Source organism: Phragmites australis, chromosome 5 (assembly GCF_958298935.1).
Source record: "Phragmites australis chromosome 5, lpPhrAust1.1, whole genome shotgun sequence".
NCBI classification, from domain to species: domain Eukaryota; kingdom Viridiplantae; phylum Streptophyta; class Magnoliopsida; order Poales; family Poaceae; genus Phragmites; species Phragmites australis.
In genome coordinates, this window is record NC_084925.1 from 5,326,800 (window position 1) to 5,343,609 (window position 16,810).

General features: G+C 41.8%; 2 protein-coding genes across 4 annotated transcripts; one reads left to right on the forward strand and one right to left on the reverse strand.

Moving 5' to 3' along the window:
- The first annotated feature begins 205 nt into the window (after window positions 1–205).
- Window positions 206–3,117, forward strand: LOC133917401 (mitotic spindle checkpoint protein BUBR1-like). Of its 2 annotated transcripts, none has more exons than XM_062361301.1 (11): window positions 206–517; window positions 661–720; window positions 859–1,003; window positions 1,098–1,255; window positions 1,754–1,835; window positions 1,925–1,979; window positions 2,067–2,118; window positions 2,209–2,380; window positions 2,487–2,572; window positions 2,659–2,739; window positions 2,824–3,117. In XM_062361301.1, the coding sequence occupies exons 1-11, from the start codon at window positions 282–284 to the stop codon at window positions 2,882–2,884; spliced, it is 1,188 nt and encodes a 395-aa protein (XP_062217285.1). In that variant the 5' UTR covers window positions 206–281; the 3' UTR covers window positions 2,885–3,117. The 2 variants fall into 2 exon arrangements, with proteins under 2 accessions (XP_062217285.1, XP_062217284.1); XM_062361300.1 differs by having other exon boundaries at window positions 207–517; window positions 1,925–1,982.
- A 3,226-nt stretch (window positions 3,118–6,343) lies between these two features.
- On the reverse strand, window positions 6,344–15,037 carry LOC133918546 (brefeldin A-inhibited guanine nucleotide-exchange protein 1-like). Of its 2 annotated transcripts, XM_062362464.1 has the most exons (12): window positions 13,883–15,037; window positions 12,329–12,646; window positions 11,785–12,121; window positions 11,243–11,665; window positions 10,883–11,175; window positions 10,525–10,798; window positions 9,552–10,054; window positions 9,126–9,447; window positions 8,612–8,960; window positions 7,849–8,507; window positions 6,849–7,619; window positions 6,344–6,760 (listed from the first exon to the last, which is right to left on the reverse strand). In XM_062362464.1, exons 1-11 carry the CDS (start codon window positions 14,875–14,877, stop codon window positions 7,014–7,016), a joined length of 5,079 nt encoding a protein of 1,692 aa, XP_062218448.1. In that variant the 5' UTR covers window positions 14,878–15,037; the 3' UTR covers window positions 6,344–6,760; window positions 6,849–7,013. The 2 variants fall into 2 exon arrangements, with proteins under 2 accessions (XP_062218448.1, XP_062218449.1); XM_062362465.1 differs by lacking the exon at window positions 13,883–15,037 and having other exon boundaries at window positions 11,785–12,131; window positions 12,329–12,515.
- Between the last annotated feature and the right edge of the window lie 1,773 nt (window positions 15,038–16,810).

Genomic DNA, 16,810 nt, shown 5'->3' on the forward strand with positions numbered 1-16,810 from the left:
GACCCCGGAAAAAGTGCAGGTGTTAAAAAAAATTGGCACGCTCCCCTAGCTCAACGCGTTGGCACACCCGTGCTTCGCATGTGCTCCTGTGCCCGTGTTAGTGCATTTTCGCGCACACGCGCGGGCGAAACCGGGGTATCATGGCCCCTCACCAAAGCCTAATCTTTTCGCAAACCCTCGCCTTTTAAAACCCGACCCACAGCGGCATCCGCTCCTCAACTCAACGGTCGAATCCCCTCGAATTCGAATCCTAGCCGGAGCGACACCCAGACCCACCTCGCATGGCGGCGGCGGCGGCGGCGGCGACGGCGAAGGCGGCGGAACAGATCCTGGTGCTCGACGAGGAGACTCTGGCGCTGATGGGGAGCCACGTCGCGGTGGCGCCGGGCGCCGAGTTGGAGGCGTCCAAGGAGAACGTGCGGCCGCTCAAGCGCGGGCGCGACGTGGCCCTCCTCAACCGCGCGCTCAAAGCGCACGCCAACCCCGCACAGCGCGCCGCCCTCCTCGCCGAAAGGAGGTAGGCCGCCCCCGCTCTCGCCCAGCAAGGCCTTCCTTATCTTGGCTACTGCGTTTGGTTTGGTTCGACTTGGATTTCTTGATCTGGTTAAAAGTTGCGATCTTTCTTGCGTGTTCGTTGGTTGATTGATTTGGCTGATCCAGGAGCATGATCGAGGCCATCGAGGAGTACCGCGGCGAAGATCCACTCCAACCGTGGCTAGAGTGAGCGTCTCTCGATCCCCTTATCATCTCGCTTCTCTCGGTTTCTTGGTTCGGTGTAGCTGCCCGAGTTGAAAGATTGCTCATTTCTTCGGACTTCGGTTCTCACACGCTGTTCTTCTCTACTCCGTCTGCGCGCAGCTGCATCAAGTGGGTTCAGGAGTCGTTCCCGTCCGGCGGGGAGTGCTCGGGGCTGGTGGTGATGTACGAGCAGTGCGTGCGGGCCTTCTGGCACGACGAGCGATACAAGGACGACCTCCGCTACCTCAAAGTGTGGCTGGAATACGTGAGTCGCAGTATCCCAGCTTGAGTTGTCTTTGGTTTTCTTGTGGAGAGTGAGGCATGTCACATGTCTGCGTGAATCCCTATTTGTTTTGTAGGCTGGGAATTGCGCTGATACCGAGGTGATATTCAGGTTCTTGGAGGCCAACCAGATTGGGCAGGGCCATGCCATTTACTACATGTCTTATGCGGCACTGATGGAGTCGAAGAACAAGCTGAGGAAAGCCAATGAGATTTTTAACATTGGTATAGAAAGGTGAGATTTCTATGAGACAGACACTAGTTGTTCCTAAGGTTCTTGGATTTAAGATTGTTCAGTAGATTTTTGCCCTGTTACAGTGAAGACATCCAGTTAAGTTGTACTATTGTGGGCGTCAGGGAATCAGGTGCATAACGTGCAATGTAATTGCGAGTCAAACGCAACGAATTGCAGACATCAAATATGGGAAAGGATAGTAGTTTAACAAAAATAAGAGGGGTCTTATACTAAACCAGTTTGCATTCTTCGTCACCATTTTTTCTTTGCTCTGCAACCTTTAGCATAAACATAAATCAGACACTCATGAAGATCTCTCTAGCAGGATACATTAGTGTATGTAGACACAGAAAATGCTTTTTAGTTTGCAACACCGGGAATTCTTGATTTGTGATGTTTTCAGTCGACCTTTCTTTGGCTAGTTATGCATTAGTCTAATACTTGAGTGATGGCTATGAATGGGTGAAATTCGTATATATTTTTTCCATTCCTCGTCAGGAAAGCAAAGCCTGTGGAGAAGTTGGAAGCAGTATATAGGACATTTCTTCGAAAAACAACCAAAAGGAGGGAACACTCTGAGGTGTGTTATACTGCTATCTGAGTGACCACATTGTTTGATCTGGATCCAATCTCTCCGTTGAATGAAGTCTTGTTTTTCTTTTGTGACAGGATGATACATCAAATGATGATCAGCCAGTGCGCAGCTTCGGGAGTGACTTGAACCGTGGTAAAACCAATAAGCTTGTGCGATACTGTGATGTAGCATGAACTTCAAGTGGTTGTGAACTAATATTTTTATTCGACGTGGCAGGAGGCCGGAATGCAGAGAACTCCCACCTGGGGAAACCAAGGGCACTGCAAAGGTTAGTACCACTACAATGTAGCAAATGTAAAGCATCTAGCTAAATCTGGAGGTTATTTCTGGTAGTGATCACGTCTTTGCACACTTGCAGAATCGATGCTAACAGGCTACTTTCAGTTTACAAAGATGAGAAGTCGTTACCAAATCAGGGCCTTGATAGAATAAGGAGCAAAGAAAATAACACGAGCTGGCGCACCCTTGGAACACAAGCAGATAGGAACAAAGAAAATAACATGATGCCTGCTAAATGGACGTCGCACAAGGTTTTTTTTTCAAGCCACTAGGATTCTTTAAAATGATCCTTGTGAGACTTGTCTCGAGGACAACTATTGAATAATGACCTTACGATAATATCACATTGTTGTACAGGTTCCACAAAAGTTAGGAGCGAGAGCAACAGTTCAGTCAACTCGAGCCAGTTCCATTGAGGTCTTCGTAGACGATGAATGTGCACAGTATGTTATTTGACTTTTTAGTGTTCAAGATTCTGAAGGATTGCTCAAAGTTAATCACTATACAATTTTCCTTTCAATTGTTTTAGGGAACTGGCTCGGCAAGTGCCAAAGAGCCCAAATCCTTCTGTTCTGAAGCTCAGGCAAGCAACAAGCAAAAACCTTAAGAAGTGAGTGTAGCCAAGCTTTGAATCTTCTGTTTCTTAGCCTTTGTTTTCTTTTGTCAGGGTCCTAACCTGCCGTTCTTTGAACAGGGAAACTGAATTGCTTAAGGAGAACCCGCTGCGCAACTTCCCTCTGAGCAGCCTTAGATAAATCAGCATTTGCTGATTCTGCGCAACATTTTTATTTATTGATTTTGTTATTTGGTTGTTGTGCGGTTGTGCCTTTATGCCCAAATAAGCTTTAGCCTCTAAAGCTTACACTAATAGCCCGTGGGCTTATTTGAGTGTTGTAATCTTCTACTCTAAGTTGATTGTTCAATCCTCTCGAGGATTGGATAGACCTGCAGATCTCGAGTGCCTATGCAAATCTAATAGCTTCACTAAGTTATTTGGTCTTACAAATTTAAGTTCGTACATTCTGCTTATTTTTTCTGAATATCTCGAGTGTCTTTTCTTTGTGCTCGATTATTTTCTTGCAAATAAAGAATCAGTTAAGCACATGATTCTCCAAATAATTTGCAATGTATAAACCCGCAAGGCTAGAACCAACAAAACGTGACTGAAAACTGTCATGCAAGTGGATGCATGTCACATTGGATCAAGTATTTTAGTTGTAACAACTTGCATAACTTTTCCCTTTTTGCTGACACAACAATATAAACATGTTCGCTATCAAATTACATTGCCAAAAATTTCTCAGGTCCTGTCAACTGACAAGGCCTTGAGGCCACCATAGGGCACAGAACAACACGGCGAAATCATTACCATTTCGACCTCAATTTCAGGACCTTGACGCAGCAGAGAGATGAGACGAGTGCAGGTGTTGAGAAATTCAAATGTAAATTACATAATCTAATCACTTGGACAACTTTCAACTGTTTCACTGTTGAAATCTTGATCTTGCTACTGTATTCTCCATTTTATCGAATTAATAATGCATGAAACCATGGAGAGCACATTGATTCAGATCAATTTCCGGTGTAGCGCATACTATTGTATATCAACTTCATCCGGAGAACCTGCATTTGCTCTAAGATGCAAATGGTCATGAAACTATCCCATTTTTATGCAAAAAAAAGATCAATATAACAATGCAAGAAATTTACCTGATTCAATTTCTTGGGTTTCTTCATCAACATCTCCTTCCTCGACAATTTCCATTGACTCACCAGCAGCCACCATATCTTTCAAGGAATTCCTCTTCCGTCTCCTTCCATTATGGGGGAATAAAAGCAGAATTCTTCTCTTTGATCCAAACTAGTTTCAGTTGGGCCAATGTTCAATAACTCTCCCGTGCACACACTTATATGAATCAAATAACAGAGAAATCAGAATTGACAATTGGCAACAGCAACTTGTTTCTCGTCCTAATTATGATATGCTGGTCAATGAAAAAACAAAGCCACATATAAAATTTGACCCTCTCACATAAGCCCTCTAACAACAATAACCAGATAACTGTTAAACCGGTGGGTGTTCATCAATATATATAATTCTCAGTCTTGAATGACAGATTATCAGTTTTTAAAGGTTGTTACTACAGCAGCAGAACAAATCAACAACCAACTGCATCCTTCATTTCTAAATCATGACTGGCATCAATGAAAAAACCAGATAACTGTTAAACCGGTGGGTGTTCATCAATATATATAATTCTCAGTCTTGAATGACACATTATCAGTTTTTAAAGGTTGTTACTACAGCAGCAGAACAAATCAACAACCAACTGCATCCTTCATTTCTAAATCATGACTGGCATCACTGAAAAAATCATCATTGTTTGTTTCATGATTAGTCATTTTGTCAGCACCAAGTGGACATTAGCGGCTCAATTTCTGTCTATGTTTGACCTTAATTCCCTGGAAATACCGAGCTACCATTAGCAGCACGGGTGGACCCGCATCCTTTGTACCTTTGCATTATATCAGGAAGCAAATTTCATAGTACATGTTCTACGAAAAATCATCTATACTTTTCAGTCCAACTACTAGATCACAAGATAAATAACATAGATAAAATCTCACAAAATCTTTCTAAACAGTATTTTATAAAATTTGCTTCTATGACATCATAGCTTGGAGTGTGACCTGGCCGGGTTGGTTGGACCAGCACTGACACTGCTATATAAGAGGTCACACACACATCGTCAGTGTGCACCTGCTCCGTTCAGGTTTCAGGCTAGCGAGGCTGCAGTTTCTCTCCTCTCCGGCGACGATGATCCATCAGGCGAGCGGCGGCCGGCGAGGCCGCCGGGTGCGCCACGTCCGGCTCGGCTCGCTGCTCCGGCTGCGTGTGCGGCTGTACGGCGTCGCCGGCCTGCTTGTCCGATACCTGGAGGAGCTCAACTGCTGCCCCAGGAGATGGGCGCATAAGATGCTGAGCCACGACGGCCAGTGTCGCCGGCCTGGGCCGGCAGAGAGGGAGAGCTCCTTCCACGCAGAGGCCATTGCCGATTGCTTGGAGTTCATCAAGAGATCCTCCTACCTGCCTGATGATCACAAGACTGCTTGCTAGCTACCCTTCTTCGTCCCATTTGGAACCAAAGAATTTCCCTATTCGTCAGCTGGGCTGCGTCTTGTGAAATTCCTACGTAGTGTTTCACTCTTGTAGTTTGTATATATCAGTTTTGTTAGTTACCCTTGCTTGTTGTGTATCAAGAGTTCATCAAGGATGAGTAAATGTGTGTTAGCAAAGCCTAGTTCTTGAATAAAAACAAAGAATGTATTGCTGGTCTATGGCTAATGAAAGGTGCATGATCATTTTCTTGTCAAGAATACTTGTGTTGATGCTTTCATGGGCGGTGGTTTTCAACCAGGGATTAGGTGAATTTGAGTCTTGGATGGTGACTGAGAAATATTCAGGGTTTGTTTTTAAGAGTAGTAAGACTTAGCCCTGCGTAGTACAAACAAATTTGATGAAACCTTCTTGTGCTGATACTGACTTATCACAACTGCCTCCTTAACAACCTTTTTGAAAATGCCCATTCCTCTGCCTTTTGTTTCTCATCGATAAATGCAACTCGATATAGTATCACAACTAACAGAAAATTAATGGAAATAGTTGTGGATGCCTCGAGTACATGTCGCAATCCTGATGTGCCTTGACATAAGAAATAGTACTGAACTATATTGCTCTTCTTTCCTTAACAGACAAAACCTTTGGATACACCTTTTGTCAACAGCCTAAACTTTTGAAAGGACTGGTGCATGGAACTTAGTGCTCAGTGCAACCATAAATTTTAATTCTTGCCACTCTAGACAATAGGTTTCGCAGTTTAGCTACTCTAAAGATTGGCTTCGCATAATTACTGTTCAAAACATAGTCTCTTATATTTTCTTTCCATTATGTAGTTTTGAAATAACATTTTGAATATTATTATACATAACATGAATTGACATAATGTCAAGAAATAAAATATATATTTTGAGTGGCAAATCTACAAAGCTCACTCGTCAGTGGCAAAAATCCATACTTCTCTAGTGCAGCAGGGCATAACGGATGATGCGTCGCTACTTCTGAGCAAAGGATCATGTGAACTTGGAATTTAAAACGATGGAAGTAGTTGGCCATTTGTACATTCTAATGTAATAATAGGAGCTATGAACCATCAGGCATCAACTCTCGCTTTGTTATTTATCTATTTCTGTTGAGAATGTTAGTACATATTGACTTCAGTGTATATACAGTAAAGGTAATTCCAAGACTCGAAAGATTGGGTGAAAAGGTAACTTGACATAAGCCCCTCTTCACGGTAGTCTCCGTTCAGGAGAGAACTCTATACAGCGCAATTATCAAAATGGGGGTGAAAATACACCAAAACAGTACGCTCAAAATTTCTCAATGGTAAGTAAACCACCCCTTGCAAAAATTCAGAGCTGTTGGTGCAGGACAGAGAAATTTGGAAGTCTTGTTCCAATATTCAGCTGCCTTCAACATGTACCCATCAAATTGAAATGAATGTTAGAAAAGAATGGCAAATGCACCTCGAATGCCCTTCTTCAGGCATCTGGGTCGATGTTACATGTAGCTGCAAACATATGGCACGAATAGATTAATCGACTACTTTTATTAAAGATCAACATATTAAGTTGCTGAGAACAAGAAAGAGAGTTCACCTTCAACACCAGAATTCCGAAGGACAAGTCTCAAACATGAATCATTTACAGTATTGTAAAGATGTACCCTTTTTTTATACCATATTCTGATGTAACCGCTATCACGTGAGCTACCTTAACAAAATGGAGTGACAAATTGTACAACTGGTGAACGAATAATGTATACTATGCTGATATTATGGGGCCAATTGATGATTGGAATATATCATACAGTGCAAGTTGAACTTCTCCAGAGCTATGCTCGCAGCGAATAAGATTAGCTAATAAGGGGAAAAAGAGGGGCAAGTTTCTCCTAAAGCAATCCTTCTCTAGACCGCCCAATAACCGCATTACATGAAGGACCAACGAAGTTCGAACCTCCAGTTCCTCTTTTTTAGCAGTACCCAGAGGCACCCAGTGTAAAGCTAGATCTCTACCAGAAGCATCATTAGATGGTTCATGCCCTGCACAGATCAGATACATTCGCAATATTTTCTCGCAGACAAGCATAATTTGTGACTCAACATTCATATTTTCTGATAAGGATGGGTTGTCATGAAGCAGAGCTTGCAGAAGTTTGAGGTAGCTCCGGTAGGATTCGTTCTCGAAATGGATGACTGCTGGCTCAGATACCTCCAAAAGGGAACATGCTTTATGTAATTTTATGAGCAAGTTAGATTCAGAGTTCACTTGGCATGCATGTGATGCAACCGTAGATAGCATCTCCAACATTATGCCTATATGCTCAGCACAAAGAGAGCTCCTGTGTGTCTCATACAATTTAATGATGCCCTGCAAGGAAGCCAGGAGAAGGTGAGTATGATAAGTGTAACTTTTCGCACATTGGCAATGCATGCAGACTTCCTTCTTTTGTTAATTCTATTCCTATTTTAATTGGATATGCTAAGGAAATCCCAGCATCAAACTAAATTTATGTAGCAGGGTTTACCACAAAAGGGGGTTGCTAAGAACAAATTTAACTAACAAGAAGCCATATGATTCTATTTCTAACTTTAAGTACCTGAACAATTAAGAGTTGCAGAGCCATATGATTCTTCATTCTGACAATGGCATAAGACGCTGTTTCCATATTAGCTTCCTCTTCATCATCATTGTATATGTCATGATCTGAATATTGCTCAGCTTCAGAGTAAGATTCATTTTTATCTGGAATTTCAATATCTTGCATCATCCTAACTATTTTGTCAAACACGACAAATGTATGTGCTGCTGATTCTTTGAAACACAACAAGATCTTCTCCCACTCATCCTTGGAGAGCTTGCTTGCGAGTCCTTCTGTTAAACGCTGAAAAACTGATATACCTGTGCTAGCCGATTGTTTATACGGGCTTCTGATAAAATTTATAACAACAGAAGTAACTCTAGAAAGTTCAGGGCGCATCACTTCAAAAAAGGTAATATACAAATCTGCTAAACATTTTAAAGCCACCATTTTAGTTTGGAAATTCCAAGAATCATCCTCAGTACTATTTACACTCGAAATCTGGCCATTTAGTGTAAAGCTTTCATTGCCAAATAGAGGATAAATAACTGATTCGAAGATATTAGCCCAGAAAGACTGAGAAAAGAGGTGCCCATGATCTTTCAAAATGTCAAAGAGTACTTCCACAGCACCTTTTCTGATAGTTGGTCTTGAGTCAGCCGTTAATCTAGCTAGACCTAAAAAAGAGAAAATCCAAACAAGAATTATGTTACAAATGTGATGCATTTCCAAATTGTTCCAACAAGATCCATGTAACTTGTGAAGAAAGAAGGAAGTATACCAGCAAGCAAAGGAACCCAGAAGTAAACATGATCATCCTTATGCACTGCAGTGTTCCCATCTGAAGAATTTAAATTATTTGGTTGCTGGTCGGTTTCCTTCTCATGAGAAACAAATCCTTCCTCAGCGAGTTTAACCGCACAGAACCGAAGAAATGCAATAGCATTGAGACTGGCATCACTGCTAAATTTACTACTTGTAAATGTAATAAGGCATTTAACACAATCAGTAAATGTTGTGGTTTCAGTTTCAGTTATGTATGGGAAATAGTCCCGAACAATCTTTTCCATGGTTTCAAATGCCAACAGAACAATACTTTTTCGATCATCAGCAGCAGCTGCAGTAAAAACCTGTAAGAGATAAAATATTGTTAATATTGAATGATGAATGTAGGAATGTCACCTAGCTTACTTCCTGAGAACAGCTACTTGCAGCTCCCATAAACCTATGCCAAAATATCATGATAAACTAAGGCTAACCGATAAACTAAGGCTAACCATAGAACATATACGTACCGTAAAAACACTTTTCCATCCAGATTTTATATTGTTGACACGACTCAAAACCATTTGGGAGACACATCGAACTATAAGTTCCCGTACTTCTGAAGCATTGCTCTTCTGCATAACAACCGCAAAAGGTTGCAGGAATTCGTTCTGGAAATTATAGTTTGCCAGTTCCTCTCTTTCCAGAAACTTCATGGCTAGCTGCCTCAAAGAGTCCATAACAAATATTGCAACTGAAAGGTTCTCTGACAACCCAACAGAAACAAAAAAGTCTGATAGAACTTTCCAAATACGGGTCCATACCAAACGTATGCGGTTCATATTGTAATGCCTGCACAATAAAGCTTTAAATTACATCATTTAGACAGTATTGGTTATGAATATATTCATGTAGCTTGGCATTGGTTCTTAGACTATAAGTACAAATATTCTTACGCAATCTCCACAATCTTTGTTAGGCAGAAGATACGAGGATCAGTAGGGGACTGCAACTCCGTGATTGAAACTTTGCAAAGAGCTTTCACAAAAGCAACAATGGCATCACTATTTAGTCTTTGGCTGTGAGCAAATATATGATTTAACTCAAAAATGCCAATCTGGTCTAACAAATTTATGTTTGATATGAAATTATTAATCTGCTCAGGAGTAACCAACGGTGACGCATTATTTTTTGCTGTTGTGCTGTCATAAGAACCCCCTCTAACAGCAGCCATTACAGCTGGATTCTGAAGTGCATTAGTTCTCTTTGAAGATGTAGAGGTAGTTGACTTTGGTGTTTTTTCTTCTGATTCAACCAGTGGAACTGTCAGAAATGAAGCATCAGTAGGTGCCCCTTCTCCAAGAAGATGTAAATGCTCAAACCGTGAAAGACATGTTAGTACATGCTCCCAAGCTTCCTGCAAATAATCACCATCTTCGATTGCAATGGATATTATAGCCTATCATTAAAAAAAAAATCATCACTCATTACGAAATGGACAAATAGATATAGTCTAACTACCAGATACATTCAAATGTTAATTCATATGCTGATGACAGATGATAGTATTATGCACTACAATCCAGTAAATGCTTCGAATTGACCAAGATTCTAGGCACTGTTGAAGTAATGCATGTATTCTTCCAACAAATGAAAAAGACTGCATACTTGTAAGGGATTTGCTCCAAAGAAATGCAATACAGAAGGTGCAAGGTATGGAAAACGAGTACACTATAGTCAAAAGGACTAGAAGAATAAAATTATTAAGCATCTGAACATAGATTCCTAAAATACCATGGAATTCAAGAAAAATAGAATGTTGATTCTTAAAGTATCAAAGAATTCGATATGCTCAGCATGATAAGGCCCTTTAAATAACGAGATTTGGGGGGGGGGGGGGGGGAATATGTTCTCGTTTGGCCTTCCAACCTTCACAGCATCCACATTCTTCTGTTTCATGTCAGCAGCACAATGGAGATATGTGAATTTGGCTACAGATGTCACAAAGGCGTCTCTCTGTGTCTGCATGCACATAACGGAGGTAACATGCACAGCAGATCTGAATCCCTGCAAACACTGAGACGTGGCGGCCTTATCATCACTCTGGTCAAGAGTCACACTGAATGCAGCCATCATAGGGGCCCAACAAACCTCCATCATGAACCTTAAAATTGTTGTATCAGTGATAACAGAAAACACAGACCTGCATAAAGCACATGCTTGAGTTAACTAAATAGCATCAGCGGACAAAACACTATTGTCTACTTATAGTTTGTGTTGGCCTTACTCTGACTTTCCACTCTTTGCTTTAAATTTCTCTTGTATGTTCTTAATGAGCAAGTCATTTGCTCCAAGTGCCCTGTCCTCGGCCTGTTTCCAGTTAACAAAGTTGATAATATTGTCCAAACCTAATAGCTTCATTACACTACTAGGTTGCTTGTTTTGTGGAACTGATGAATCAGCACTCATTTTGATCTCATTTCTGACAATTTGGTCATATAGCGTACTCAGATAAGCTTCAGGCAAGTCCTTCCCATCATCTATTCCTCGGTTATTGCGAATAAAGTCAGACTTAGACATCTGCACAGGGAAGATCCCATAAATGAACAAATTTTTAATGTAAGATGCGTATAATCATTTGGCTTACCTTGTCCTTGACCATCGTATTGTGAGCATCAGTGTTGAGCATGATTACAGAATAAGCAAGAACATATGCAGTATCTGCACTAGTAAAGGAGTTTGGATTGCATTTGCAGAATCGTTCAGCAAACTTTTCCATGATCCGATCAATTTTCTGTGCTTCCCCAGGCAACCTGAAGCCTCGCAAATAATACCTAATGGCTTCACCGAAGCCCATACCTTCGAAGTTCAGTGCATCAACATATGCATGCATAACTTTGATAGGAAATTCATCTCTTTCACCCAAATAGTCCCCAATCATTGTTGCATTTAAACCAGCAGTGTTTCTCAAGAAAGAGGCGACATCTTCTGGGGAATGACCTATCCTCTTGCTTTTAATGAGAAAATCGATACCCTTGGAAGGTTTTCTGTTAAATAAGGAAATTCCTTTCTGGAGAAGGAAACTTATATTTAATTAATCCAAAAATGTGAAACCCTTTGAAAGCAGTTTAAGTGCTTAGCAATGAGGAAAATCTGAAGTCCTAAACCAAGCATGAAAATAACTTATACCTGAAGTTCTATTTTATAAGCACGACGTTGCTCAAGGGAAGGAGGACCAGATATGTCTGGGCTACCAGAGTCGGATTGCAGTTCATAATCAATTCCACTTCCATCTTCTCCAATAAGGATGTTAGGATTATCTATTGAAATTAAAGAAGCTTCAGAAACTTTTGGTGCAAATTCACCAATTCTCAGCTGTTGGTCCATCCATGAACCCATTGATTTGATTATGGTTGCAAGGCACTTGACCGACTCAATCCGAAATGTTTGGTCTTGGGCTGTAGTCAGTGTTGTTGTAGAACCTGGAGGAACACCTAAAGCAGTCTTTAGAAGTCCATTAACAATCCTGCAAAGATCTGCTGGAATTAGAAGTGCTTTAATATATGATGAAAAGATAATGAACTATGGTTTTTAAAGACCTGTGCTTAGCTCAATGTATCAATCCTTACACTGTACTCGACTTAGTGCCTCTACGGAATGACAGACCAGCCACTATTTCTTTACTTATTTTACAACAAAACTGAAGGTAGTTCATCAAGACCGAGTTACATACCGTTCGAAAATATTTGATGCATCAACATCACAATCATAGTTCACAAAGATATCGATAAGAACTTGAGATTCCTTACAGATCTTCTCCAACAAGTTTAGAACTGTCATTTTTTGCAGAAAGCTAGGTTGATGGACATTCTCAAGAACCCTTAGGACAAGCATGGGAAAGAATATTCCAATTTCCTCTTTCAGCCCAGATCTAAACCTTGACAGCAAGCCCACGAATATGGAGCACAACAGCTGGAAAATACTCATCGCTGACAAAGCACTGTTCTTCAACAAGGACAGGCAAAGATACTGTTTGATTGCTCCAAGGTATCTGCATCAAAAGAAAAACTTTCAGCCCAAGAGTTATATCTTATTTGTGTCAAGATCACAGTAAACTCAATGTTCCTTTATAAAATAACATAACGACACATACAGGCTAATAGATGTACGTGCACACTTGTTAGATGTTTGCTGAACAATGGCATATTTTTACAATTACCATTCCTACTTTGCAGAAAAAAAAAAAGGTAGAATATTTATACTTTCGCAAAAAAAAAAATAGTAAGCTTATTTCACTTCAGGGGTAGTACAAAGTTATAAGCTTATTTCACTTCAGGGGTAGTACAAAGTTATAGTCACTCTTATAAGTTATAAGTAAAATGGCATTCATTCTACCTCCCTTTCCGGAACTATCATAGCACATCGCAGCCATGCGGTAATACCATCACATTTTCTCCCTCTTCAGTGTACCCCTGACCCATGACTTATTTATTTTATTTGATCTTTAAGTTAGAAGATTGCGAACGATAAAGGTAACAAAGCCTAAATGCAGACTATCATCAGGATAATATTCAAACTATTCTAGCAGGTTCCTTGGTAGCTGATTGATGGCAACACAAATTTAGAATACAAGCATATGGTTTTTGACAAAAAAGAAATGAGCACTGTTCAAAAATTGACCACCTAACCCACCTAGCGTCTAATCACCGTCTAGCCCGCCTAATCGACAATTAGACGCTAGGTGCCACCCTTCCACCCACCTAGAGCCTAGTGCTTTTAAAAATGCTGGTAATGACTTTTATTTATTGTTATTCCTTTTGCTTAATTCTTTTCATTTCTTACCTCTCATTCATGATATAGAATAATATCTTTTTGAACCCCAAAAGTTGTAAGCTTTTTCATTTTTAGCTAGGACATAAGGTCATCCAAGCATCTATGAGCTGCCATGTCTCATATTTCATAAAACACTCCAAAAACTCTTATGAAACTTGTTGAGACATTTGAGCAGACATTAGCAAGGGTCAACTGGATTAGAGAAATATTATACCATAATGGCATAAACGGTGTGCATCCATAATTTCTGAGATACTATTAGAGTATGCTCATTGGAACATTTTTTAGCTAACAAGAAGGATCCATAAACATTTCAACATTGTGCATTCTGTACCTTCCTCCCCATGGTTATTTTGTACTTCACTGCAACAACAATTTCTATATAGATAGGCAATGCAGCAAGTTGAATAGTTGAAATGCATATAACTGAAACAACTACAGGTATGAGTCGTACTTTTCGTTTATTCTCCAAAATGGCCCAGCATTGTCGACAACCATCTTCAGCAACTCAAGAGATAACACCTTACCCCGCAGCAACATCTGATCCTCAGGGTTATCTGGCGTTGAGAACTTCATTGAGAGCTTGCACAGGTTCTTGAACAGAGTTAGCCCATCCTCCCTGATCTTGCTCATCCCAGCGTCCTCCTTCCCATCCACCTCAGCGGGTGCCACAGGTGTCCCTGGCTCCGGGACATCACTCCCCTCCATAGCCTCATTTATAAACCCTTGTGCAACCTGCACGATGCTGGAGTCGTTCAAGCTGCGGTCAGAAACATCCATCATGTCCACGATGGACACCGTCCGCACGCGCACGTCCATGGAATCCACCTCCACGCGCGCAAACACAATCACCAGCACCTGCGCGAGCGCCAGCTTCGCGCAGAGCTGATTGGCGCCGCTGCTGCTACTGAGGTATATGTTGTAGCAGGTCTTGAGCACCTGACCGAGGCCCTCCCCCCGGATGGCGACGGTGGGGCACCGTGCGGCGGCCACGAGTACGCGGAGGGTGGCGAGCTCCATGACGTCGTCGGCGAGCGCGCCGCACGCCAGGACGGCGGCGAGGATCCTGGAGGCGGGGGAGGCCTCGTCGCCGGCGCCGGCGCCGCCGAGGTCGCCGAGGAGGAGGCGGTGGTAGAGGAGCTTGGCGACACAGTCTAGCGCCGGGTCGGCGATCTTGGGGGAGGCGGACTCGAGCGCGAGCAGCAGCGCGTGGAGTGCAGCGTCCGCCGCGGCGTGGGGCAGGCCGAGCAGCGGTGAGGGGTGCGGCGAGGCGGGGTCCGGCGCAGGGTAGTCAGACGAGGAGGAGAGGAGGTCGAGCGCTTCCTTGGCCGCGGCCACGAGTGCTGAGTGCTTCCGCCACGCGGCGTTCTTGATGATCCGGTCCAGCGCCGGGCCCAGCACGCGGCCCGATGGGGACGCGCCGCCGAGCGGCGCTGTGGGGGACGCCATGCGGGGGGAAGGGGGCGTAGGTGGCTACGTAGTGGTCGTCGCCGTCGTGGCGGTCGTGGCGGGCATTGGAGACGGGGAGATCTGAGAGAGAGAGAGAAATGGGAATGGGAGGGAGGTGACGGGTGCGGGGGGTGGAATTGTGGAACGGAAGAGAGGAGGGGTAGGGCTGTGATTTTGACTTTTCATGGGGCGCTTGAAAAGAGGATGGAATCGTAATGTTTGGATTTTGCTCTTGCTCTAATGGGCGAACTAGCTTAGTTATGGTAACCTTTTGAGTTTTAGCATTTAAAAATATAGTAAAAAAATTTAATTTTTTTTAATTATTAAACTAGTATAATTAAAAAAATATATATTTGTATGTATATACTCGTATGTATATTTATTTAAACTTTTTTAATTATTAAACTAGTATAATACAAAAAAATATTTGATGTCTATATGTACTCGTATGTATATATATTTAAAAATATTATTTTAGCTAAGTATTCCAGATATCACTAAATTAATTTATAATCTAATTCTTGCATTAGATTGACCATATGCATTTTAGTTTAATTGCTTTTATGGATCTTTGAGTGCAGTTTTGAATTTGAACCTCCCCAAATTCAAATCTATTTTCTTAGATTCTTTTCATCTAAAATTCAATAGAATTCAATTCTTTTGGATTCAAACCTCTCAAATTCCGAGGTTTCACTTCCAAATCTTTTTTCTAATTCAAATACCCCTATTTAAATTAATGTCAAACTCCATTTCAAATCTAACTTCAATTATTCTTTTTGAAGCAATATCAAATCCTAAACCTAATTTAAGAGAAAGACTAAGTAAGTTATAAACGACTAGGTGAGTGTTTAATAGCTTAACTGCCAGAAGGCGACAATTAGGGTTTATATGTGTAGGTGAGCGCCCGTGTACTCCCAAGTCGAGTCATATCCATATGAGGTCTTCGGCAACCCGGTAATGTAATTCATACCCATCTCCTCCCACTTCTAGGAGAGAATGGGTAAATGTTAGAGCGTACCGGCCGGTTTGAGGTGTTTGGCATTCACTCTTCGGCAGATATCACACTCAGCAACATGCCGAGTGATTTTTCGTTTCATGCGAGTCTACCAAAATCTGGACTTGAGGTCTTGGTATATCTTTGTGTTCCCGAGATGGATGGATAGCAAAGAATCACGAGCTTCACTCAAAATTTTCTTCCCCGATACCATGACTTTCGAAACCACTAGTCGGTTCCCAAACCACAAGACACCTTGGTCATCCTAAGAAAAACAGATAGCCTTGCATTCCTTTATTTTACCTCGTATTCGGGTCATGCCCTTATCATCCTTCTAAGGTGCCTTGATTTCATCTAGGAGGGTGGATTTAATCTCCAAGTTTGCAAGAAATCCCTCCAGACCTATTCAGCGGTCGGTAATCAACACACATCTACAGAGTACCATCTTTCTTCTTCATAAAGAGCGCTGAGCATCCCCGATGTGAGGAGCTCAGATAAATGAAACCCTTCTATACCAACTCCTGAATTTGCTTTTTCAATTACGCCAACTCATTTGGCGGTATCTTATAAGAGTTCTTCGAAAGTGGGGCCGTACCAGGCAAGATACTAATAGAGAATTCCACTGCTCGGTTAGGTGATACTCCTAGCAATTATTCTAGGAAGACGCCGAAAAATTCACAGCCATAGGAATATCTAGAATATCCGTGGCTGTGACAACCTTCAGAGTGTATAAGTGGAGACCATCCTCCCCAAAATGAGGAGAAACCCGATCACACTTGGGATTCTTGAGAGAAACAACTCTCCTGGCATAATCAAGATGAGTCTCATACCTGGCCAACCAATTCATTTCTAATATGATATACATTCCTCTAGTATCCAGCAGGATCAAATTTGAAGAAAACTGAACTCTCTCGATTAGGATATTAGCCTTAGGGACAA